General features: G+C 40.5%; 2 protein-coding genes and 3 pseudogenes across 3 annotated transcripts; all 5 read left to right on the top strand.

The window, feature by feature from the left end:
• Window positions 1-6,239: 6,239 nt before the first annotated feature.
• On the top strand, window positions 6,240-19,360 carry LOC103642238 (uncharacterized). The gene is made up of 17 exons (XM_020545854.1): window positions 6,240-6,323; window positions 6,726-6,861; window positions 10,609-10,708; window positions 10,790-10,969; window positions 11,067-11,120; window positions 11,226-11,324; window positions 16,845-16,934; window positions 17,024-17,178; window positions 17,274-17,486; window positions 17,567-17,692; window positions 17,773-17,906; window positions 17,981-18,056; window positions 18,141-18,556; window positions 18,639-18,837; window positions 18,921-19,037; window positions 19,114-19,147; window positions 19,344-19,360. Exons 3-17 carry the CDS (start codon window positions 10,618-10,620, stop codon window positions 19,358-19,360), a joined length of 2,001 nt encoding a protein of 666 aa, XP_020401443.1. The 5' UTR covers window positions 6,240-6,323; window positions 6,726-6,861; window positions 10,609-10,617.
• Window positions 7,775-9,158, top strand: LOC103642239 (uncharacterized). The gene is given in 7 exon segments (XM_008665552.3): window positions 7,775-7,984; window positions 8,069-8,345; window positions 8,434-8,518; window positions 8,597-8,655; window positions 8,658-8,720; window positions 8,811-8,882; window positions 8,981-9,158. Coding segments are annotated over 6 exon segments (606 nt in total). The 5' UTR covers window positions 7,775-7,984; window positions 8,069-8,095; the 3' UTR covers window positions 9,058-9,158.
• Window positions 19,361-19,473: 113 nt separating the features above from the next.
• Window positions 19,474-19,928, top strand: LOC103640652 (uncharacterized; annotated as a pseudogene). The gene is made up of 2 exons (XR_002265919.2): window positions 19,474-19,532; window positions 19,630-19,928. The product of XR_002265919.2 is annotated as an uncharacterized protein (transcript).
• Window positions 19,929-21,964: 2,036 nt separating this feature from the next.
• On the top strand, window positions 21,965-22,902 carry LOC103642237 (uncharacterized; annotated as a pseudogene).
• A 543-nt stretch (window positions 22,903-23,445) lies between these two features.
• On the top strand, window positions 23,446-24,919 carry LOC103642236 (chlorophyllide a oxygenase, chloroplastic-like; annotated as a pseudogene).
• The last annotated feature ends 1,220 nt before the right edge of the window (window positions 24,920-26,139 follow it).

Below are 26,139 nucleotides of genomic sequence, written 5' to 3'. Positions count from 1 at the left end.
AAAGGGATTGGAGTCTTCGGCGAAGACAAAGGCTTCCACTCCACTCCATCAAATTACTCATCCTTCGCCGTCGCTTCGCACATCTCTCCAACTTTGGTATAATCTTCACTCATATGTTATTTACCATAGGGAGAGAAAGTAATGAGGGCTTATATTTCACTCACAAGTATCCGTTTTTGGCGATTCATGCCAAAGGCGGAGAAAGTATTAGCCCAAAGCAAAAGGACCGCACCACCACCAATTTCAAAATTTTGAGTTAAGAAAGGATTTTTCAAATTGGTATCTTATTTTTGATAGAATTTCAAATTGGCACAACCCTCTCAAAACTAATATCTAAAACCCTCTTGAACACTAAGAGGAGGATTTTATTGAGGGGGAGTTTTGTTTAGTCAAAGGAAAAGCATTTGAAACAGGGGGAGAAAATTTCAAATCTCGAAAATGCTTCTCAAAATCTTACTCATTTACCTTTGACTATTTGCAAAAGGACTTTGAAAAGAATTTACAAAAGAATTTGCAAAAACAAAATATGTGGTGCAAGCGTGGTCCAAAATGTTAAAGATAAAGAAATCAATCCATGCATATCTTATGAAAATTAATTGGTTCAATTCTAAGTAACCTTTGCACTTAAATTATGCAAACTAGTTCAATTATGCACTTCTATATTTGCTTTGGTTTGTGTTGGCATCAATCACCAAAAAGGGGGAGATTGAAAGGGAAATAGGCTTACAACTTTTCCTAATTGATTTTGGTGGTTGAATTGCCCAACACAAATAATTTGGACTAACTAGTTTGCTCTAGATTATGAGTTCTACAGGTGCCAAAGGTTCACATGAAACCAATAAAAAGACCGAAAATGATTCAAATATAGAGAGCAAAAGTCAGCCGAAGTGTCCCCTGGTCTGGCGCACCGGACAGTGTCCCATGCACCAGAGACTCCAACTCCGAACTGCTCACCTTCGGGAATTCTGGGAGCCACTCCGCTATAATTCACCGGACTGTCCGGTGTAGCACCGGACAGTGTCCGGTGGCGCACCGGACTGTCCGATGTGCCAGCGGAGCAACGACTACTTCAACGCCAACGATCGGCTGCAGCCACATTAAATGCGCTACAGTGCGCGCAGAGGTCAGGCACGCGCCAGAAGGCGCACCAGACAGTCTATAGGACCTGTCCGGTGCACCACCGGACTGTCCGGTGGCCCAGAAGACAGAAGCTCCAACGGTCAGAATCCAATGGCTGGGTGACGTGGCAGGCGCACCGGACAGTGTCCGGTGCGCCATACGACAGCAGCCTTCACCAAACGACTAGTTTGGTGGTTGGGGCTATAAATACCCCCAACCATCCACCATTCATTGCATCCAAGTTTTCAGACTTTCTACACCTTACAAGAGCTATAGCATTCAATACAAGACACCAAAAAGATCAAAACCTCTCCCAAGTCCAAAGATCATTCCCAATCAAATAGTGACTAGTGAGAGAGTGACTTGTGTTCATTTGAGCTCTTGCGCTTGGATTGCTTCTTTTCTTCATTCTTTCTTGTGATCAACTCAATTGTAACCGAGGCAAGAGACACCAATTGTGTGGTGGTCCTTGCAGGGACTTAGTGTCCTGTTTGATTGAGAAGAGAAGCTCACTCGGTCTAAGTGACCGTTTGAGAGAGGGAAAGGGTTGAAAGAGACCCGGTCTTTGTGACCACCTCAACAGGGAGTAGGTTTGCAAGAACCGAACCTCGGTAAAACAAATCCTTGTGTCTCACTCTTTATTTGCTTGGGATTTGTTTTTCGCCCTCTCTCTCGGACTCATTCATAATTCTAACGCTAACCCGACTTGTAGTTGTGTTTGAGTTTATAAATTTCAGATTCGCCCTATTCACCCCCCTCTAGGCGACTTTCACCCCTCATCATCTTAGGATTTAGGGCGGGTGCGTTCTGCCACCCGGTCGGAGAATTTTCTCTCCGACAGCTACTAACACACTTCTAAAAGAAAAGTGCATTCTGGACTTGAAACAAGCCATATCGCAAATCCTGGTGAAACCAAGGAGAAAAGGTATGATTCGTATACTTAGTCAATTGGATCAAAAGCTAACTATGTTTGTCTAAGTAGTAGAGAAGCTACCAAGGAAAGCCAAAAAAGTTTGGAGTCTTGGCTCAAATTAGCTAAACACGTTCTGGTTTGGGACTCACTGGCCAGTCCGATGGCTCGTACAAACGAAGTCCTCGATCTCAAAAAAATTATTTTAAAATTCACTGGACGGTTCAACGTGCACTGGACAGCTTCTCCAACGGCTACTTCAGCTCTTCGCTCGGCGCCCAACGACTAGTTTGCGTCACTGGACGGTCCGATGACACCTAGCTAAGGAAAGGCGCTAATCAGGTCTTCTATCGACCGTTAATGTGGATGGTTCGTTAGTGCACCAGACGGTCTGGTGCACCCACATAAAGGAAAGTTTTCCAGCTTTCATATGGAGGAGGCAACAACTCTTAGGTCCATTTGGGGCTATAAAAAGACCCCTAGGCGTCTTAATTCAGTACCCAAGTATCTGAATAGCACACCAACACGCTAAAACTCTGTGACCATGCCTTCTAGCGATTTTAGCGAGTTTCGAGCGCCAGTTTCGAGTTGTCTTGTGACATTGTGTTCTCGCGCTCGTGTCTTTGGCTTTTTTTCGTGTGTTGCTGTGATTTATTCTTGTGTTTGTATTCTAACTTCCTCCCTTGATTCGACTTGTGATTTTGATCATTGTGTAAGGCTGTGAAAGACGTTAAGTTGTGGAGATTCTTCACGAACGAAAATACTGATATAAGGAGAAAACCGTGGCATTCAAGTATATCTAAGTGATCACTTGGGCTAATTGCAATCCTTGTCCAAAGAAGGACACCACAATATAGATGTAGGCTCTGGCCGAACCACGGGATAAAAATAAACGTGTCCCTTGTCTCATTTACTCTATTGTGATTTTTTTTCTTCTTCCTTAGTTCTCTCGTCTCACTTGGAATATTGCTCTTAGAATACTTCATATCTTGAAAGATCAATCAAATGAATGGGAACTTTTTTTATGATCCTCTACACTCAAGCTTGGTTTTAGTTTACTCTAACTCAATTATTAGACCAAGTTTACGTGTTTTAAAACTATTTTTGCAGGATCATCTATTCGCCGTATATAGGTGCTATCAATATGTACAATACTTTATTTATCTATCTTTTTATACTCTATGTTATGAAAATATTATTTTTACGGGAACAATGCACTATATATTTATATTATTATGATTTTTTTTCTGCAATACACGACGTTTATCTAGGTAGACTAGCAAATTGTCCTTATGTCACTACGATTTTTTGTTTATGTCTGAATGTGGTTTTTTCCTACAATACACTGTGTTTTTTCTACAATACACTACAATTTTTACGGAATAATACACTACATAAAATCATATATATTCTGCTGGCTACGTAAATATGAATATGAGTTTGAAGTTAACAAACATAGTTGGAATACTCATTTATGTATAATGAATGATGGTATCATGTATACTTGTGCTTTATACATGAATGTTTGAATGCATTCAGAGCTAATAGTTAGTTGACTAAAAATTATTAGTGAAATTAGCTAGTTAACTATTAACTAATTTACTAAAAGTAGCTAATAGCTGAACTATTGCTTAAATTGTTAGGACGTCTTTAGCTAATTTTAGTAACTAACTACTATATAAATATAAATCTCTACTACTCTATATGAGTGCAGTGTAGGCGTGCACAATTCCAGTGTTCTGCCTCCCTCCCCGCGAACGGCTGCCGCCGCGCCAGCTCCGCTTTACTCCCGCGCTGCTCCCGCAAATCCCGCCGCCGTCCTCGCGGCCGCTTCGACCCCGGACACCGCGCCAACAACGAGCGAGGATGGAAGGTTGCCGCGCCAGCAACGCCCGCGGATGGAAGGTTGCCGCTCCCGCAAGCTCGGCCCGCATCGCCCCCGCACTTCTCGCCACCAACGACCGCGGATGGAAGGTTGCGGCACCAAATCGCCGCTCCCGCAAATCAGCATCAGCCGCGAAGGTACAGCTGCTCCTCGCCGCTCCCGCAAATCAGCCTCGCGGCCGCTTCGCCCCCACACTTCTCGCCACCAAAGACCGCGGATGGAAGGCCGCGCCCGCAAATCGTGAATCCGCCGCGCCATCAAAGCCCACTGACGTTCAAATCAATCTCGGCAGTGGATGCTCCCGCGGATGGAAGGTCCCAGATCTCTTCTCGCCATTACCGCGCCCGCCCCCTCAATTCCCATATCTCCTCTCCATTCTCTCTGAACGTCCACTGCCGATTCCATTCTCTCGGTTCTTAAAAACCCCTAATCGATCCATACGCCAGTGAAGCCACACGTCGCCAGTGGACACGGTGCTGAAGGTCAGTGTTTTCTTGTGTTGTACCAGTTCCTATGTATCTCGGATCACTGGTTCATAGCAGTGTTTGTTATAGCAGTGTTTGTTATAGTTTGAGATAGCAGTGTTTAACTCCTCTTGGTTTAGTTTGTTATTCCATCCTCTTGGTTTAGTTTGTTATAGCATTGTTTTCCTCTTGGTTCATAGTTTTTTCATGATGGTTTGCGGAATTTGATTTAGAACAACATCAAGGACCAAATATCTAACTGTTAAGTGTTATCTGTTGACAACAAACTATATAGGTTCTGGCAGAAAGAAGACCCACGACATCTTCAACACAGATAAATAACCTGGTAAGTGTTATCTGCTTTGCCATATCTTGCTTTGCTTTGAATTGATAATTCATTACTTCATGTCTGTTAGCAAGTAGATGACATAAAATCTGTCCATTGGCTGTAGTTGACCTCATATCTGTTGAGGTACTGGTTGTACAATTTGGTATTTTCTGTATATGGTCCTGTTAGCACTGCAGTGTTTGATTTTTGTTTGATCTGTATATGACTTGGGCTGTCTGCATCAATTGTGAAACTGGACAGATCATACTGGACTGTCCTGTGAAGTTTTTTGGTTTTTGTTTGAACAGTGTTCCTGTATCGGCTTAGTCTTGATTTCATTTTATTTAGAGCTATCCAATCACTCTATATGTTTTCAGATTTTAGAGTTCTCCTATATGTATTTTTATAGTTAATGATCATAGAGTGTTTACTGAAATATTAAATGGGGATTTCATAAGTGTTATGAACTTTCACGTTACAATTGCTGATTTTTTCCCATATCTTCCTTTGCTTTAAATTGCTAATTCAATACTTCATGGCTGTTAGCAAGTACTACCCATTACTTCATTGGCTGCAGTCCTTCATCAAATCTGTTCATTTACTGTTTCACCTCATTTCTGTTAGCAAGTAGTTGACATAAAATCTGTCCATTGGCTGTAGTTGAGTTCATATCTGTTGAGGTACTGGTTGTACAATTTTAGATTTTCTGTATATGGTCCTGTTAGCACTGCAGTGTTTGATTTTTGTTTGAGCTGTATATGACTTGGGCTGTCTGCATCAATTGTGAAACTGGACAGATCAGACTGGACTGTCCTGTGAAGTTTTTTGGTTTTTGTTTGAACAGTGTTCCTGTAGCGGCTTAGTCTTGATTTCATTTTATTTAGAGCTACAATATCACTCTATATGTTTTCAGATTTTATAGTTCTCCTATAAGTGTTATGAACTTTCACGTTACAATTGCAAGTCTGTTAGCCATAACTGTCAGCCAGCCAGATGAAGAGAGTACATTTCAATGGAGCCCATGTCTTCCATATGCGTTTCTACATATTTTCTAGAATAAATCCCATGCTTGGATAGACGCCGAGAATGCTGGTTTGGTATGTCTTGCTGCAGATGCAAATTATCCAAAAGGTTTTAGAGCTGTAGATATTCCACTAATAACTGTTAGAGCCCCTACTATATCAGAAAGCCACTTCCGATTTTGTAGGCCTTATAGGGCACAGTTTTTCTGCCGTTTAGCCCCTTTACGAACCAAATGAACTAGATTAGGTTACCTAAGTGTTGTACCTTGCACTTTGATGATCTATATTTGAGGCAACTCTTATTTTATTTATTGCTTGCTGCATTGGATGTTTAGGTAATCTATATTTGAGTCTTGATGTAGTCCTTGCTGTTTTTTAGGGGAGCTCTTAAGTTATTTTTTCCTGTATTTGAGACAACTCTTAGTTGTTTACTCGGGCATCGCTTTTGGTTTCAAAATTTTTAAAATGCTAGCTTTACAAACGTGTTCATAGTTTGTTTCTTGAACCAGTTTTTTACTTGTAGTAATCCTGATAACGTACCGAAAGAAGTCCCAAGTGATCTTGAAGAACTATACCTTCAACGGCAAAATCCAAGGTAACTTGTGATGAACAACTACTCATATTTTTTCGTGTGTTCTACCAGTTCCTGCTGATATATAATAATTGCTGCAATGCGAATTCCTTTACCTGTGTTTATTCGGATTGCGTCTCTGGATTAGTTATTACCTAAGTGTTGTACCTTGCACTTTGATTCAGCATTGGATGTTTAGGTAATCTATATTTGAGACTGGCTGTACTCCTTGCTGTTTTTTAGGGGAGCTCTTAAGTTATTTTTTCCTGTATTTGAGGCACTGTTCCTGTATCGTCTTAGTGGAGCTCTTAAGTTATCCTATGTGTTTTATTTTGCAAAATTACTCATTCTTAACAAATAGTTTGTTGTTTACTGAAATTGATCATAGATTGTTTACTGAAATTGTGTATCGTGGTTTCATTGTAGTAGTTTGTTGTTTCATCTAGCGAGGTGTCTGTAAGAAGGAAGGGATAAGGCGTTTGGTTGACCCGGACCGGACGGCAGGACACCGTCGGGGGTTCGCTGCAACGCATCGACGGCTTCCGCAGCTTCTCAGGCCAAGGTAAGCTTTCAAGCAATGTTGTTAATACCACTTTGTTTCATTTTTTCGATCATGTTTCAGTTGATTTTTCTTAACAAGCAATGTTGTTAATGCCGTGTATGCTTGTGTGTATTGTTGGTTTGTATTGGGGTATAAAGTTTATATGCATTCTTCCGGTATATATCGGTTGATGCTAATCTCTACTACTATAAATCAGAACAATAATTCATGTTTTTTGTGCACACATATGTGCAGCTATCTGTATGGGATCTCAAGGCTATATATCCTTGCTCTCCCTCCTTTTGTATTGGGGTATAAAGTTTATATGCATTCTTCCGGTATATATCGGTTGATGCTAATCTCTACTACTATAAATCAGAACAATAATTCATGCTTTTTTGTGCACACATATTTGTGCAGCTATCTGTATGGGGTCTCAAGGCTATATATCCTTGCTCTCCCTCCTTTAAAATAAAATACTTGTACCGAAAGACCCGTACACCACGAACATGTTATCAAACATCTAGCATTGAAGAATGCACCCAGGTAGCTGATAATTGAAAGAGACCTCTGTCTGCAAAATCTAATGTGTAGCAGACTTTAGTAACAAGCACAACCTGCACAAATTGTTTGAATTAAGAGAACTATTTGTTTGAATTAAGTTTTGATTCTCACCTGTAGAGGCTTCATCCATACTCACAATATTCAGTGAACTATTTGTTTGAATTAAATTTTGATTCTCAACTGTCGAGGCATGATATATATTTTCATGAACCATTAGACAACAATAAAATATTGATCCGCGAAAGTATGACATGTGTTCCATTTAATTTTAAATTATGTTAAAGGCTACAAGGTTTTGATGGAACCGGTCGTATTGAACCGTGAAAGAGCCGCAGCTGACCGCCTAAAACGGATGCCTATGTAAGTTATTATAAATATATTTACACAAAATTTGTCTATCAAAGTTATGACCATTATTTAGTCGTATGTTTAATATAGCTTCAGATTGTTCGACGACTACCGTGATGAAGATTTTTATGGGCTTCCGCGGAAATACAGTATTGTCGCTCGGGTCGAAGTTAAATTCCCGATTGAACCACGTTTTCGTGATAGACAACATTTCGTTTTGTCTGACATCAATGTAAGCCAACAATTCTTTAAGTTTCATTTTCAAAGTTACACGATATTCATACCATGGCCTCATCTCCTACTGAAATACTATTAGGGAGCCAAGATCGAGGCCATAACATATATGTATGAGACAGTCAAACATTTCGACAATTTGCTCCATGAAAAGCATGTTTACAAGATGCATAATGTGAAGTTCAGTCTTCATCCGGGTGAATTTAATTTTCGTCATCTAAATGGTCCCATGGAATTGTGTCTTGACCAACAAACTATCGTGGAGCCATACACTGTTCCAATTCAGATGGCGCCATTCCCAAAACAAATACTATTGAACCTTGCTGATATTGCCGAGTTGCTAAACAGGACTTTAGTCGGTAAGAATATATCGAACTCTTAATATTATTAATATATCGTTTACACAAAATTCAGTATTAATCCATTTATAAACTGTTATTTTTGTAGACATTATGGCTGTTGTAGTCCACTTGGATACAATACATCGCACAATGTGGGGCCCTTTCAGAAAGATTGTTATAATGGATGCTAGGTATATTCTGTTAATTGTCGAGTTATATATCCAAGTCTAAATATTACTAACCTATTCTTACCAAAATTAATGTCGTAGGGGATATTTACATATCATTAAAGTTTGGGGTGACCTACTAAACAAAAATGCACTCCGCTGGGCTTGGCTAAGGAGGATTATGGCATAATAATTGGGACTATGTTTAGACGGTTCAGAAGACAAGGTACATCATGTCTTTACGTCTTTCAAAACATCTGTCACTAGGTTTTGCTTTATAATGATTCGTAACGGAGATTTAAATGTGTAATTCTAGAGTGCCTCGAGTCTTCGGATCATACCGCAATACACTTCAATCCGTTCCATCACAACACCCATCATTTTCGACGTAAGTATATTCTAAAAAAATAGTTACATTAAATCGTGATTCTTTTTATTATATCATGAACTACGTGTAGATGTGATTAATTGTGGCATTCATTGCAGCAATCCAAAAAGCTTTGGTGGCGCTGAACAACCGTCAGTTTGCTGTTACATTTCTTGAAGAAGAAAGGCGTAGATAGATTCTACAAATTCGCAAAGAGCAATAATTGGGACTATGTTTAGGCGTAGAGAGATTTGATAGAATACGTGTCGTACTGTTATTGAGCAACCAAACACAACAAGAGGCAAACTTGTATGTCTATGAATCTTGTTTGTAATACCTATGACATGGGTTTAATAAGAGATATTTTGTGAAGTTTTTGACCGTGCAAATGATAATTAAATATTTTGTGCGAAAATTTGAATTCCCGTAATATTTTGTGCAAACAGTCTCCAAATCTGTAGGTAATCCTGATCACCCCTATCTGTTCTTTAAACTTTCAGTTTATTTCTGACTAAACCATATCCCTTTGTTTAATTCTCTTGAAACATTCTAACCACAGCCCTATCTGAGAGTGTTGTAAAATCAGTATATAAAAAAAATGTGAACAGATGACTCCGAGGGTGGCAAAATTAGTTAGAGGGGAGAAACTGAGAAGTACACACAGTAATGTGTATTCACCCTTGCGTCCTTTGCTGTAAATAAAAGGACACTCTCTACAGACTACAGATGTAACTCAATAAACAAAAAGATCAGAGGTCACTCAAAAACGAAAATAACATATGTAACTCCAGAAACAAAGAGAGAACAGTGAATATATAAACTCTTGTTTTTTCTCTGATTCTGTGTTTCTTTGTTCTTGCTGTTCTTTATGCTTGTGTGCCATTAAGAACTCAAATTATTCTCAGTTTGTCGTCGGTGAGACATACCACAGATTGGTATTGTTGCTCGCCTGCAAAGACAGCTGAAGACTGTCGCATGTATAGCAGCCACGCTCTGGTCAACATTACAATTGTTGATCTTCGGCACAAGATGCTTGTCAGCTCGGTTGCATAGGTATTCCTGGATAGCTCTAATATTTCGAATGTATTTGATGTATCTGTTCTTTGCTGGATCTAGAGTCATGTACTTTGCACGTACACCAAATCGTTCCATGTGTTTTCTTTTGGTAACAGCAGAAGAAGACTTTAATCAGTGGCTACAAGAAATGAGATATAACTAAATAACGGAAAACAACATAAACTAAACAATTTTATGAAATACCCCTCACCCCTGCACTGTTTCTTGCCACCTCCACTTGTCCCACACAAGAGTATTGCCACTGATTCCTTTGTCTCTTTAATTCTGATCGGAAAAGTTGGAAAACAAAGAAGGAAATGTTACCAAAAGAAATATTTGAATTGGGTGAAGGAACAAATCACAACCAGATCAAATGCACTATTACACTTTGTTGCTTGTAAAATGTGGTTAGGTAGACACAGGTCAATACCGTTCAGATTATATAAGCACTCGGCTCGCCTGAGGATGGATGTATGTGAGACCTGAATTTGTATGGTAGCAACAGCGTGGTCATTGATTTACTGCTGTGAATCCCTTGCTTTTCAAATCCATGTGTGAGGAATCTCCTTGCTATTTAATGGCAAGCGGAATTCCTCTCCATGGATCCCCTCACAAGTCCCTGATCACCAAATCAGACCTTACTCAAGTACTGTGTGAAAACTTAACTAAGTCATTCCACTGTCCATGATAGGGTTTCTTTATGGAGAACGGAGAACCAACAGAAACAGATCAGATGGAACATAATGATGGACGCACACCATTGACAAACATCTCAAACACCATTACTATAGGTAAAGGTTATTACACGCGTGCCGATTAACGTTTGAAACGTAGTATTAAGGGTAACACTAATACTAAATTTTATATTGTAGCTGATGAAAATGGATCGAAAAGGCTTGGTCCAAATGTCGATGCTAAGGAACGTAAGAGGCAAAGGGAAAGGGAAAGATATGCCGCGATGACCGTTGAACAAAAAAACGAGAAAAGTAGAAAACGTCGTGAAGCAAGCCAACGAAATAAAGGACCTCCTATACAAACAGAGGGATCTACAGGTGATGAAAAAGTTAAATTCCTAATTATTTTAATGGATCCTCTTGTGGATTAGTGAATGTCTATTAATCTTATTTTGGTTTTCATTTTGTTTCATAGTTAGTCTTTCAGATGGCTGTAGCACAATTGATTTCACAAACTTTGCAACACAAGGTATTGCGGGTATACCTATCACAATTTTTTCCACCGATCGTTTTATAAATACAGAAATACAGATTTGTAGCCATGAAAATCATTTTGCCACTGTTGATTTGGTAGTTCCAAATGTGAATCGAGATGATGATAGCGATTGGTTGCATAGGAATGAGACATTCAAGTCAGACGATGTTTTCACAACAAGAGACCTTCTGACACCAGGTACATGACCGTTCACTCAACTAATTTTGCAAAACAGCTGATTTCATGCGGTTTAACGTATACATGCCTTATTCCAGGCGGTGTGCATGAAACTGTTGGTAACACGCCTAACCATAATTTGGGAAGGACTGCCTACTTTAGAGAGCGGTACAAAAACTTAACTCCAGCCGAGAGGGAGCTTAATCGTGAACGCCTTAGGTTGTATAATAATACACCAAAGCGGAAAGGGTCAAAGATAGAGTACATAAGAAAACGTAGAGCACTGTTGGCTGACACATTGAGTCAGGAGTCCATCGCCATGGAGTCCCCAACATATACCCCTGAGGTTGTACACCCTACAACAGATGCAATTGAACCTAATGGATCCGCTCTTACCCCCTGCGACTGGGTTATCCCTGATATCGCCAGTAACCCGTTCCTACCAGCTTCAACACAGACCGAGGATGCCGATTCACTGCGTATGTCTACTAGACCACTAAGACGTAAACAACATGTGCCACGTGGTGAAAGACAAGCTATCTTAGCCCGTCGAAACCGGCAATTTGAAGCATCCATTTCAAGGAACATGGCTACTGTGGCTGAGGATATCATTAGTGACGCCGAGGAAGGGGATGATCGGACACAACCCCATATGACTGCAAAGATCAACAACAATGGTAATTACTATCATTTTTATCCCCCCTTTTATCCTGAATGCCCAGGTATTTTATGTGGCTTGTATTTTCACCCTCCAGTTGATGACGATGACGGTGTCGTATTTGAAGACGATGCTGATGAGAACGAGGGATACCTATTCGCTGGGCAATGTACTAATTTCAATCTTTTTATGATATGATACAAATGCTTATATAAATACATATATGTCTTACTCATTGTTTCCAAAAAAATATCAGATGAGGATACCGATGAGGATATAGAGATCGATGGTAGTCAAGATGAATCGAGTGCCATTGATGTTCCTGACCCGTACGACAAGGTGTATAGCAACATCCCTGAAGAAACCCATATGCTAAAGACTGTTCCCAACTGCGGTTATTGCACCGCGAAGAAGTTTGAGTATGAGACACCTGGTTTTTGTTGTCGTGGTGGGAAGGTTGAGCTAGCCCCACTGGAGACCCCTCCCCAACTCAAGAGGTTGTGGGATAGTGCAGACTCTGATGCTAGGCACTTTCGTGATAACATTAGGTTTTTTAATGGCCATTTCTCTTTCACTTCCCTATACTGTTGCCTCGATAGTATGACAACTAATGTAAGGGATTCTGGTATATACACGTTCCGAGCACAGGGCATGATGTATCACAATATCAAGTCATTTGGTAGGGATGGTGGGGCAGAGCATAAACACCTTGAGCTTTACTTTTATGATGATGATCCCACTCTCGAGCATCGGTACCGTAAGTGTCGCGAAGAGCATCAACAGAAAGACAAAGAGGTTATTCGACAGATAGTCGACATACTACGTGGAAACCCGTACTCCGAGCACCTTAGGACCATGGGTCACGTTGAGAACCTTGATGACTATCGTATCGCGTTGAACCTAGACCAGACGTTGAACCAGAAGACATATAACACACCTCTCACTTCGGAGGTGGCCGCTGTCTGGATCGAAGGGAGCGAAGGGCGAGGCCAGTTCAGCAAGAGTGTTATGCTCCATGGGAAGGAGAGTTCAAGCCACTGCATCCGCTCATACCATGGATGCTACGATGCACTATCATATCCATTGTTCTTCCCTAGAGGCGAACTTGGCTGGCACGGAAATATCCCAAAGGTTGGAGTATCCATGGACGAAGTGGATGCATACCGTGCGACACATAGGGCAAGTAATGCAAATGATGAAGATGCGGGTTAGTTGTTTGTTTATATTTTGAAATATTTGCGCATTATTAACTATTTTTCATCATCACTCACTTTATAATCCTTGCGTATGCAGAATCTCCTAGCCATTTATGTGTGTCTGTACGTGACTACTACTGCTACAAATTCCAGATTCGCCCCGGGGTATTCAATCCTATACTTCATGGAAAGCGGCTTTTTCAGCAGTTCGCGGTCGACACGTACATAAAGATTGAGAACTCTCGTTTAGATTACATACGCAAGAATCAGGATCGGTTAAGGGCAGACCTGTACCAGGGCTTGGTGGATAGCATGCTAGATGGAGATATTAGAGGAGAGAAGGTTGGCAAGCGAACTGTGCTGTCGACGTCGTTTATTGGCGGTCCTCGTGACATGAGACGTCGGTATATGGATGCTATGGCTCTGGTGCGGAAGTTTGGTAAACCAGACATATTTCTTACCATGACATGTAACCCTAACTGGGATGAGATAAGGAGGGAGCTTCTCCCTGGGCAGACACCGCAAGATCGTGCGGATCTTGTAGTGCGTGTCTTTCATGCGAAGCTACAAGAGTTAAAGCATCGGCTGACTAAACAGGATATTCTTGGTAAGGTCCGAGCCTACGTCTATGTCGTGGAGTTTCAGAAGCGGGGTTTGCCGCATGCCCATTTTCTACTTATAATGCAGAGGAAGTACAAGCTCACATGTCCTGAGCAGTACGACCTTTTGATCTCAGCCGAGATCCCAAGCAACAAGTACCCTGAACTACGAAAGATGGTTATCAAGCATATGATGCATGGCCCGTGTGGGTCGCTAAACCCTAACTGCCCATGCACTAAGGGTCGTAAATCGTGCAAGAATCATTACCCTCGGCCTTTCAGTGACACAACCTTGCAAGGGAAGGATTCGTACCCTATTTATAGACGTCGTGACGATGACCGTAAAGAAAAGGTCCGAGGGTGCGAACTGGACAATAGATGGGTTGTCCCTTATAACCCATACCTCCTTCGTCTCTTCAACTGCCACATCAATGTCGAGGCATGTGGGAGCATCAAGGCTGTTAAATACCTGTTCAAATACATATACAAAGGCCATGATCGTGCGTTTGTTGTTATGAGAGATGCGAGCAAGGCAGATGATGATGTTGATGAGATCAAGCAGTATAGAGATGCAAGGTGGGTGACTCCTCCGGAAGCCTTGTGGAGGATATACGGCTTTGAGCTTAGTCAGATATCTCCACCTGTTATGCAGCTTCAACTCCATCTTCCAAACATGCACATGGTGGCGTTTCACGAGCGGCAAATGGTCGAGCGAGTCGTCAACCGTCCAGGTGTTGATAGGTCGATGCTCACATCATATTTTGAGGCGAATAGGTTTAATAAGGAGGCTTGTGGCATCCTATATCGTGACTTCCCTGAGTGGTACACTTGGCAGAGTGGTAAGGGAAAAGTATGGCAACGGAGGAAACGAGATACAGGTGGACAAGTCGGTAGGATAGTCTCTGCTCATCCGGCTGAGGGGGAGCGCTACTATCTTCGTGTTCTCCTAAACCACGTGACTGGCGCCGCCTCCTATGTGGATCTAAGGACAGTTGATGGTGTCACCCTACCGACTTTTCGTGAGGCAGCAGAGAGAAGGGGACTACTTGAGTCGGACAACACACTAGATGAGTGTCTCACTGAACGTGCTCTTTTCCAGATGCCATCGTCGCTGCGACGGCTTTTTGCCACAATACTGGTTTACTGTGAGCCAAGCGATGTGGCTGTACTCTGGCAGAAACACAAAGATTCTATGTCAGAGGACTATCAACACAAGAGTCAGAACAAAACTCATGTTGAGCAGATGGTATTGATTGACATTAGGAACATGCTGCAGTCAATGGGAAAGGACATAAAGACATTCCCTCTACCTCCTATGATCGACGCGTATGACGATGCTATTGGTACTGCTCGAGAGGTTTACGAGGAGGAAAGTATCCAACCGACAGTGGAAGATGTGGCTCTTAAAGACTCTCTTAACGAGGAACAGAGGGCCGCCTATGATAAGATTATGTCTACCGTTGACACCGATCAGGGCGGATTATTCTTTGTGGATGGACCTGGTGGCACCGGGAAGACTTATCTATACAGAGTACTGCTCGCGACGCTACGCAACCAGGGCAAGATTGCAGTGGCAACAGCTACATCTGGCGTTGCGGCTTCCATAATGCCTGGAGGAAGAACCGCCCATTCACGCTTCAAGATACCACTCGCTATTGACGATGGCGCTGTATGTAGCTTCACGAAGCAGAGTGGAACAGCAGAGTTGCTACGGAAAGCATCTCTCATTATCTGGGACGAGGCTTCTATGACTAAGAGACAAGCCGTGGAGGCACTGGACAATAGCATGCGCGATATAATGGGTCGCCCCGCACTACCATTTGGTGGTAAAACCATTGTCTTCGGTGGAGATTTCAGACAGGTCTTGCCTGTTGTTCGTAAAGGGTCAAGGGCTCAAGTGGTCGCGTCTTCGCTACGAATGTCTTACCTATGGGAGTCCATGTCCCACTTAAAGCTTGTTAGCAACATGAGAGCAAAAAACGACCCTTGGTTTGCGGAGTTTTTGCTGCGCGTAGGCGGTGGAACTGAGGAAACAAATAGTGACGGCGACATTCGTCTTCCTGATGATGTGTGTGTGCCTTACAGTGGGAGTGACAACGATCTTGACAACCTAATAGACTTTGCTTTCCCAAATCTCAACGAAAATATGTCTGATTCCACCTACATCACTTCAAGGGCGATACTGTCAACACGGAACGACTGGGTTGATATGATAAATGTTAAGATGATTGATCGTTTTCAAGGGGAGCATATGGTGTATCATAGTTTCGATAGCGCCGTGGATGATCCCCACAACTACTACCCACCCGAGTTCCTAAACACATTGACGCCTAATGGGCTACCACCTCATGTTTTGAAGCTCAAGATTGGATGTCCTGTTATATTGCTCCGGAATATAGACCCTGCAAATGGACTTTGCAATGGCACCAGGCTGGTCGTTCGTGGCTTCCAAAGAAATAGCATTGACGCAGAGATTGTACTGGGTCAACACGTTGGAAAACGGATTTTCCTATCGCGTATACCGTTGTGTCCCTCCGATGAAGAGATGATCCCTTTCCAGTTCAAAAGAAAGCAGTTTCCTGTACGGCTTAGCTTTGCAATGACGGTTAACAAAGCACAGGGTCAGACTATTCCCAATGTTGGTGTATACTTGCCTGAACCAGTGTTCTCTCATGGCCAACTATATGTTGCTCTATCTAGAGCGACGGCCCGATCGAACATAAAGATTCTTGTCATCCCAGCTGTCGATGGGAGGAAAAAGTTAAGGAAGGGTGTAAAGAAAACCCCCACCGTAGATTGTGGGACATATATCAAGAACATCGTCTACAAAGAGGTCCTAACAAATTAGACCCATGGTAAGAGTTGCATGTTCAGCTAACAAACTAATAGGATGATGTTTGTCTTATGTTTGATTGGTCTGGTGTATTATCAAGTCATGTTTGCATGCTACAATTGTTTTTATTAGAGACGCACATGTTTGTGTATTATTAGAGCATGCATACTATCTTAAAGTATTGTTGAGTTTTGGATCATTTGTGAAATTAGCAATAATAATTTTTATGCATCTAACAATTTGTTATGAATGTAGGTTTTTGTCCCGCGAGAATGGAATCTCTATTTGTAGGCTTGTCTCATAACAAGCCAAAAAAATCGGTGGCAACCGCAATAGTTCGAGAAGGTATTAAAATTTTCATAGTTCTGTATGGATCAATTTGTATTTTTTGTAATAACTAATTTTAGTTTTATCTCATGACTGGTTGCTCCTAGACTATATTTGCACGCAAGGTGATCTTGCTCTCATCGATTTTATCAAGGAAATCCCTTGTGAACCAAGGGTAGAAGTCGTTCTTATTGATGATGCCTTTGTTGAAAGGAAGTGGATGGAGTGTTTATTTCAGCCGAGCGCATATTTAGGTGACGAGGTAATGCATGCTTAGTTTTTATATTTGGCGACGTTGTTATGTATAAGTTTTTTTACTCATCCTGGTATTTTTAACCACAACTTACACACTTGCAGGTTATAGACTGTTACATAAATTTGATAAAAGCTCAAAAGCATCTAAAGTGCCGATCTGGAGGTCGCGTTCACATAGAAAATGCTTTCCAGTTCAATTTCCTGAAGCGAGATGGTGATCTTGAAATTAAAACAGAGGAGCTATATCCAATTAAAGACATGACACACATATGTAGCGCTGAACGAAGGGTGTTACTTTACCTAGACCATGACATGGTACATATGAGTTTGCAATCTGAACAGTTAGTGTTTATATGTATTTTATTCTTATGCAAGTATTTATAATTGTTTCGTAGGTGTTTATTCCGATAAACATCCGAGAGACGCATTGGTATCTTGCTGTGATCCATGCAAGAAATATGGAGATACAAGTGCTCGATTCACTTGGTACTTCACAAGACCGCAAAGACCTCACTGACTCTGTGAGTATGCACAAACTAAACAATTATGAATTCAATATTAACTTATCCCAATCTCTAATTTTATTTTACCATATATAAAGATTAAAGGACTGCAAAGACAAATAGATATGATATCTCAACGTAAGGAGTTAAAAGACCACAGGTGGCCAGACCTCCAAGTTGCTTCTTGGTCGCTCAGAGAAATAGACATGGGATATGCAAAGCAGACAGATAGGTACGTCCTAAGATCTTCTTTACCAATTTCTTCATTCATACTAATGTTTATGTTGGTATTAATGTATATTGTAGCTCTTCATGTGGCCTCTTTCTTTTGAACTATATCGAATACTGGACAGGGGATGAACTGTCTGACAGTTTTACTCAGGTATATTATTACTACTATGACATATATGGACATCTACAGTCGGTGTTACATATATAATGCTAAATAATTGTTTCTTATTTGTAGGATGACATGTCACACTTTAGGAAAAAAATGGCTGCTATATTACTATCTTCAGACCTGAATAAGAGAAGGGGGTGTCTGTTATACAAAAATGAAAAAGAAGTTGACTCTGGAAGCCCATCTGATGTTGAGATATTAGAAAACCCAACAGATTCTAATAAGAGGAAACTACTCCACGTGCTTGATGATAGCGAAGTAGTGTTTGAAGATGAGGAAGGCCCTATTACTCAAGCAGACTTGCAAAGGTGGTTTGTTGATGATTGGGATAAAAGAGCTCCTGTAAAAGTCTCTAACGATGGTTGCACCAATGACTTTTTAATGGTTGGTCTTTCCACAAAGGACATGCCAGTGACCAAAGCCGATTCAATAGATGTTTTATGTGATTATATCATGGCAATAGAAGACGATACGACACTAGAGTAAGTGCTCATTGATTTATTTATTTTATGTATATCGACTACTTAGATTCTTGATATAGAGTTTCGTCATGCTACATTACAGGAGAACATGGGTGCGAAGTTTCAATCCTTTTAAGATAGAAATATCTGTCAAAGACCTGCAAAACATATTAACGACAACTCAAGATATGATTCTAAGATGTTTTGATATGGCTGTTCGGCTGCTTGCCAATAAAGAGTCACGTAAACCGAAAGAAGAAATCATAAATAATAGAAAGCATTATATGGACATGCGTTTTTGGGTAAGTTTGTTTCAAATCATTAATGTATTAATATATAGTATCTACATCTAATCATCATGTGTACATGTATATATACTGTCCAGAGAATGGTTGGTTTTGGTAAAATACCAAAGTACCATCAGGATCCTACAACAGAAGAGTTGGCCAAAACACTAGATTGTTGGCCATCAATGAATTATTATATCACGGGTTGTAGATATGTAAGTATGTGTTCATTTCGAATGTATTTATAAAGGACACTTCTGTTGTAGGATCCTAATGACTGATATTTTGCAGGTTCTCATGCCATGGAAATTCAATGGATGTCACGCCCTTTTCGTAATAGATCATGTTAAAAAGCATGTGACTTTTATCGATTTTACACCGACTCAAGATTGGTGTAAACACATGCCATACAAGAGGTTCGCGGAAGCGATTATCATGGCCTCAAAAAATATAAGATTGCTTACAGCAAGAAACGTTCTGGATGGACGGAGGATATCTTTAAGTGGGAACATATAATTCAGACTGGTGTTCCAATTGACTTAAGAGGGTATTTTCTTCGTACCACCTTCTCATCAGTTTAAATTTTTTCTATGATAATCATTGTATAAAACATAGTTGCCCAAATATTATTATATAGGTTTAATACCAGCTACCTTGTTCTACAAGCTATGGCCATGTGGGGGAATGACAGACGACTGAAATTTGTTGGGGTGAGTGTAGTACGTTTGTTTTATGTTCAAAACTTACATTCTAGCTATCTCGTTCTACAATATAATATATTTTGTTCTCTTATCTCTTTGTCTGTAGGATGCAAAAACTCTTCGAAGAAACTTTGTGATTGATCTTTTAAGTTATGAGGACAATTCGTGCCGATATGCCATCCCTGCAAACATACAACAAAGACTTGTCGATATCGCTAGAAAGGATTAGCTGATTAGTGAACAGTTGTCGACACATTTGTCTGTAACTAATTTGTGTGATATTGATAATGTTTTCCAATATATCAGTGCAAACTATGATATTGAATGAAATAGTTTTTATATGAATCTCTTTTGAAGCCATTGAGATTCCCAACACTTAACTAGCTTCTTGAAGGATTCTTGTTTTCTTATTTAGTTTCAGTTAGTTCTTTATAGTACTGTATGTTTATTTAGGATAACATTGGGGTATTCGTTGATCAAAATGGTAAACTTATTCTCGATGGCAGAATTATTTGGTCAGACACACCAGCTTCTGTTGTTATACATAAACCATATGCTGTGGCCCGCTTGCCACGACATGTTGAGGTGAGGGATTACTATTAGTTACTGTGTACCACTGCTTGTTTATTTCAATGCACAAGATATCAACCATTTGAACCCTACTTTGGACAGTTTTAAAAATAATGGCCAAAATTTTCAGATTCAGCTCCAGTTGAGAAAATAATGTGGTGCACGCTATATTAAGGGCACCATGCTTACCATGGTACTGTTGGGTATCATATATTAATCACTGTGTCTGATCACTTCACAGGTAAGCATCTCCGTGGATGGAGCCTGAAGTATATTCAGTTACTTCAGACATGTTGTGAGCAGTGTGAGTACAAATCAACACACTGTGGTTCCTTGTCTGGATTACTCAAGAACATTTCTAAGTGACGAACAATACCAACATAGTTTACTGCAGCCATTGAATAAAAGTAAGTTCCGATACATTTAGGAATTCTACTACAGTTTGTTTCTGTTTCTACATTTTCCCACTGGAATTTTAAAACTGAGTTTGATTCTTGTGCTAAGGTTTCTAACCCTTAGTTTTATGCAAATAACGTCATAATAGATTATGGTGAATTTGAGTTGTCTATTCTGGTAAAAGGGTGTCATATTTTATCTCGATCCTGAGAGCACCCATTTTTTATCACTGCTTGTGTATGGTTTACACTTAATATACTAAGGTGAGAACTATGAACTATTCCAATCCAAGTATAATTCATTAATATTTATTCTATGATACTTCCACAACACTGTTTGTGTGGATATCCCTGAGCCCTGAAAACCAAAGCTTATTGGTTTATATGGGCAAATGGTAACACTGAAAGCTAAGATAGCTTGATGGAGAATTTGACACTTCCTTTGCTGAGATCCTATCTGGCATTTCTTCTAGATGGTCAGATTTTGCAAGCAGAATCATGTGCTACCTGTTATTAGATAACTGCATTGTTAAGTTGACCATATACTGCCATGTGCAGCCAAGGATAGCAGTAGCTGAGCAAATCCCACTTGCTCTTCTCTATGCATGGATGAGAAGAGTTTCGGGAAACATGTTTTCTCTCTGTGAGATCCAAATGTGGATGACTTCTTTTTGCTGTACATAAAGTTCTGAAGTTTGGTGATGCTTTATTATAAGCACCGATTTTCTGATTCATATAGAGGTTGAATTTGAAATACAGTTGACAGAGAATTGCTTTTACAGGTTTCACATGGCAAATGTGGATTTCCGAAGTATAAGTCGTTGCAACAGGCGTAACTGAATTGGTAAATTGCATATAAGTCGTTGCAATAGGCATAACTGAATTAGTAAATTGCGTAATTGAATTGATATCAGCTACAATTTATTTTTGGCCACTACAAATTGAAACTAAGTGCTTGATAAATATGTGAGGACCTAAGAGCCTGTTTGTTCAAACTAACTTATTTTAAACTAAATGGAATAAGTTAGATTATATAATCTCAAACAAACAACACCTAAGTTGGATGTGTAGTTTGAAATCACTTCAGTACTGTAATCACTGTTTCTGTGCTGTGGTGAGACTAAAAAGGTATCTGTCATTAGTAGCTTTCTGTGTAGAAAGTATTATGTGTATACTTGCATTACTGCCAGTATGATGCTGATTTATCATTTAGTTGACTTTGGTGACTACATTTGTTATCTGTTCTGCCAGTGATGTCTCGCTTCGGAATAAAGCCGACTGTTTGGACTGCTGCAGCTGTAATCCATAGAGACAAAAACATTGTAGAAGCAGTAGAAATCGGTACGGATTAAAGGCGAACAGTGCTGGGTACGAAAATAGTGGTATAGAATCAGATATTCGAACGACTCCTGATTGTTGTAAATAGATCTTTCCAAGATGTTGTGAGAACAGTTTGTTGTTAGTTTAGGCCAAGTCATGTCTGCAGTATGCCAGTATCCCTAATATGTATTTCCAGCTTCCTATCTGGAATGTGGGCTGAGCAGTCTCATTGTCATGGTCCTTATGGAAATCTCTTTGGAGTGGCGAAGTAGATTACCGAATTTTCCACATGGTTTATTATGTTCTGAAGCTGCCCTACAACTAAAACAACCTGCTTTTACTTAGCAGACGTGTGATCTTCTTAAATCTAAGGTTGGATTGCTCGAGTTCCTTCAAAAGCTCAATGGTATTCAGAAGTCAGTAGGTCAGAATGGTGCAGGTAAGCTGCTACTGGATTGAATACATTACTACTATGAAAAGTACACCGCAGATGGTAAAAATGACCGGATATGAACTCAGATATGTTCCTTTCGCTCTATTTTTCTTGAAAATACTAACCACTATACTTTAAAAACTTCTATGTTCTTTGGCGCAGTTGAACCTGACACATCATGGGATATAATAACGTCAGTGGATTTGTGGGAAAATGGTGGCTCAGATGATGGATATGTACTTGTTAAGCATGAGGATGTTGTTGATGGGATGACTTCCTTTATGGCTGCATGCTTGGTGTCAATTAAAAAGACCAAGGTAGCTGTTTTCATCCCTTGATGGGATCATCATGCTGAGCGAGGAGTTTCATGTCTCTGCATCTTTGTATGAGAGGTGCTTTACATATTTAATGTGTGAATTTCATGTCTATGCAGGATCTGCCCCCTGATCAACTTCAGAAAGGTTTCTTTTTCTTCCCTTAATTAAGAGGAACTGTGAAATGATTTTTTATTGGATATTCTGATGTTAAACTTTTTGACTGTTCATATTCTAGCGCTTAGGAAGACGTTTTCAGCTGAAAAGAAGAAAGGTAAAATCCGGAAGGCATGGGATGGAACTAAAGTCATTTATAATGTTCATGGGGCGCCACTACTGTTGGGTAAGTTTTATAATCGCACTAACCCATTCTTTGAGTTTACTTGTACAGAAATTGGAACTTCGAAAAATAAAAATTATTTCATGAGCAAGTAAAGGTTGAGTTATTATACTTTAGTACAATCCACATGTTTCTTTCTTTGTAAGAATGTTGAGACTCTAAAGACATGTAACTGTAAAACCAGCAGTACGCTATCTGTAATTTTGCAGCCCCATGCGCACATGATAACTGTCAATAAGCCGTCAATTGTAATTTTCAGCTAGGAAAACTTTTCAAACCTATATCAGTTCGAACATCTAAAAATGCCTTCTTAGAGAGTCTCAAAGGAGAAATGGGCATTGCCACAGCTATTGGGGTGGGTGCACTTCGAATGTATTTTGAGGAACCAACCAATGAGTACATCCCTCATGTTTGTACTAATTATTAGTTTGCAAGGGATAGGGTGGTGGCAGATGAACCTATTCAACTCCATAAACCAAACAAAAAAGTGAGGGTGAGAATATGATGGACCACACCGTTCCTCAAAAAAAACTTTTGCATATTCCATCCTTGCTTCGAGGAGCAGTGGGTGATATTCCGTGGAAAAGACGAAAGGCCTGGGTGTGTTCAGAACACATGTGCTCATAGGGCTTGCTCGCTGCATCTTGGTTCAATGAACGAGGGTAGGATCCAGTGCCCTTACCATGGTAAGTCTCCTACTGTCTGAATTAGTTTAAAGATTCTCGGGGTTACTGTATCTTGTTTTCAGAAGTGCGCCTACTTGTTTGTTTACCCTGTCTGAATTAATAGTACAATTAAATAGTCATGCTTATAAAACACAACTTCTCTCTCTCTCTCTCTTTCTCTCTCTTAAAGTTTGATGTATTGGTTCCAGCACATTTAGTTCTACAACCTCAAAATTAGCTGAAAGATGTTCTGATAAAAGGAAGGCATTTGTTGTTGTTGTTTTGACATTCTTATTGCTCTCTTGTGATTTCGTTTATCACAGAAAAGCAAGGATGATGCATAATGAACGTCTATGATTTATAATGGTATGTTCTTCAGGTTGGGAGTACTCTACTGATGGGAAATGTGAAAAAATGCCATCAACAAAGATGCTCAACGTGCCTCCTTCAGGATTTATAGTTCATGCAGAGGTAAAAGGAAATCCTGCTATGATGCAGTGGCACAAGTGTATTATATTGTATTGTATTGTAGCGGTGTGTTCTTTTGATCATCCAACAGATAGTGATGGAACTGCCAGTTGAACATGTACTACTCCTGGATAACCTCTTGGACCTTGCTCATGCTCCTTTTACACACACATCCACCTTTGCCAAAGGGCTGGAGTGTTCCAAGGTATACCTTTGCATCTCACTTGTGAAAACTAGCTGACGAATATACACTTCCATAATATCACCATGGTGGCTGATGTCGTGTTGTTTCTGTCAGTTTGGTGAAGTTCTTAACACCTGCGTCTGGGCTCCAAGGGTACTGGGATCCTTTCCCGATCGACATGGAGTTCCGACCGCCATGCATGGTCTTGTCGACCATTGGCATCTCAAAGCCTGGGAAGCTAGAAGGGAAGAGCACCCAACAATGCTCCACGCACCTCCACCAGCTCCACGTCTGCTTGCCCCCCTCTAGGAACAAAACTTGGCTGTTGTACCGGATGTCGCTAGACTTCGCTCCGTTGCTCAAGCACGCACCGCTCATGCACCTGCTGTGGTCACATTTTGCAGAGAAGGCACGTCAGTCAATGTGATAAAGTAGTTTATAGGAATTAGTGTAGAATGCGGCTGGAATTGGTTCAGAAAATGTTCTTGACAAATCTAATATCTTTTCATGGTGGTCTTGTGCAAGTCTAGAACGAGGACCTCCGGCTTTTTCTTGGTCAGCAAGAACGGATGATCAATGGCGCCAACGTCTGGAACTGGCCGGTATCATATGACAAGCTCGGGGTACGGTACCGGTTGTGGAGAGACACTGTTGAGAGGGGCTCTAAACGGTTGCCATTCAGTAACCAAGCTGAGAGTGGATCATAGCCGGCCGATGGGCCTCTTAATTTCTTCCTCGTCACATTTATTCGTGAGACGACGGCCAGAATTAGTTACCTAGGCGTGCGTCTCTATGCTCTGCTCCCTGATGCTGCTGCGTCTATCTGGAAGGCGAAGGTTGATGGGCAACATCATCGTCTCTCTCTCTTCTCTGGTGTTTGAATGTACACTAGCGTCAGCATCATGAGATGCAATTGTAATTTGAGGTTGATATTTTCTTTCTTTCTTTTTTTTTCCTTTTCGCTTTCTTCTTTTCTTCGCCCTTTTTGTGTAAAGATTCAGCAAATGTTACTCTGTCAAAGCATGTATAATCAATCATACTACTAACTACGGAGACATGTTCATATGAGAAATGGCAGCAACACATCTTTGCTTATATTCACCATCCGTTCCTAGCGTGTATGCCACAACAGACACAAAGTCGTCTAAGCTATGCACATCGAAAAACAAAACAAAAACCAGGAAAGAGCAGTTGGTTTGCGGCTGCTTGTGGGCCAGGTCTGTCAATGACCATACGAGGAATGATATGCACCAGAGCTCCATGCCAAATGGAAATGAACATCACAAGGTTTTCCTATTTGCCAAATTGCCAGTACCAACATCAGATCAAGGAGTGGTTCCAGTCAACGTTAAAGATCTATACAAAACTAAATCAGTATTGAGCTGTGCGTTGCGACGGCATACAAAATATTGAATAAAATAGTAATGCACAACTAAATCATTTCAAAAATATATGTAATGCTCAAAGGATAGTGTTTGTGGATGTTAGAGAGTGAGCGGACGCTCCTGGATAGCGAAGCGTGGAGAACGAGCGAGCGGGTGGGGGCGTGACGCACAAAAAACCACGACTGGAACTATTAAAAGTAGTGCATTATTATAGTAGTAAAGATAGTAGATAAAATACCCCCACCCAGTTGTTAACATGTCGATCTAATAATTCAAAATACCACTTTTAAAGATGGGATAAATATATTAGTCCAGATTTCCAGATAACAAAACTACATTAAATTAGCCAAAGAGACTATATGGCACTTCTACATAAAATAAAATAAAATAAGAAAGAAAATTCTCGTTGAAAGAGAAGTGATAACAATAATGGGAAATGAGAAGAGAAAGAAATACTCTACAGTAGGGTGTATCATAGTGATGTTTGTCGTTCCGTATCAATGTTTCATACAAATCTTTTACTTCCGTCGCAACGCATGGGC

This window comes from Zea mays, chromosome 10 (assembly GCF_902167145.1).
Source record: "Zea mays cultivar B73 chromosome 10, Zm-B73-REFERENCE-NAM-5.0, whole genome shotgun sequence".
Taxonomy (NCBI): domain Eukaryota; kingdom Viridiplantae; phylum Streptophyta; class Magnoliopsida; order Poales; family Poaceae; genus Zea; species Zea mays.
The sequence above is the reverse complement of the archived record's forward strand: the minus strand, read 5'-3'. Positions and strand labels throughout refer to the sequence as shown.

Bases quoted from the DNA above. Each gene is read 5' to 3' on its own strand.
- LOC103642238 (XM_020545854.1), top strand. From the start codon at position 10,618: ATGGAGAACGGAGAACCAACAGAAACAGATCAGATGGAACATAATGAT. The intron at 11,121-11,225 runs GTATTGCGGGTA...TTGATTTGGTAG, and splicing joins CACAAACTTTGCAACACAAG to TTCCAAATGTGAATCGAGAT. The intron at 17,487-17,566 runs GTACATATGAGT...ATTGTTTCGTAG, and splicing joins TTTACCTAGACCATGACATG to GTGTTTATTCCGATAAACAT.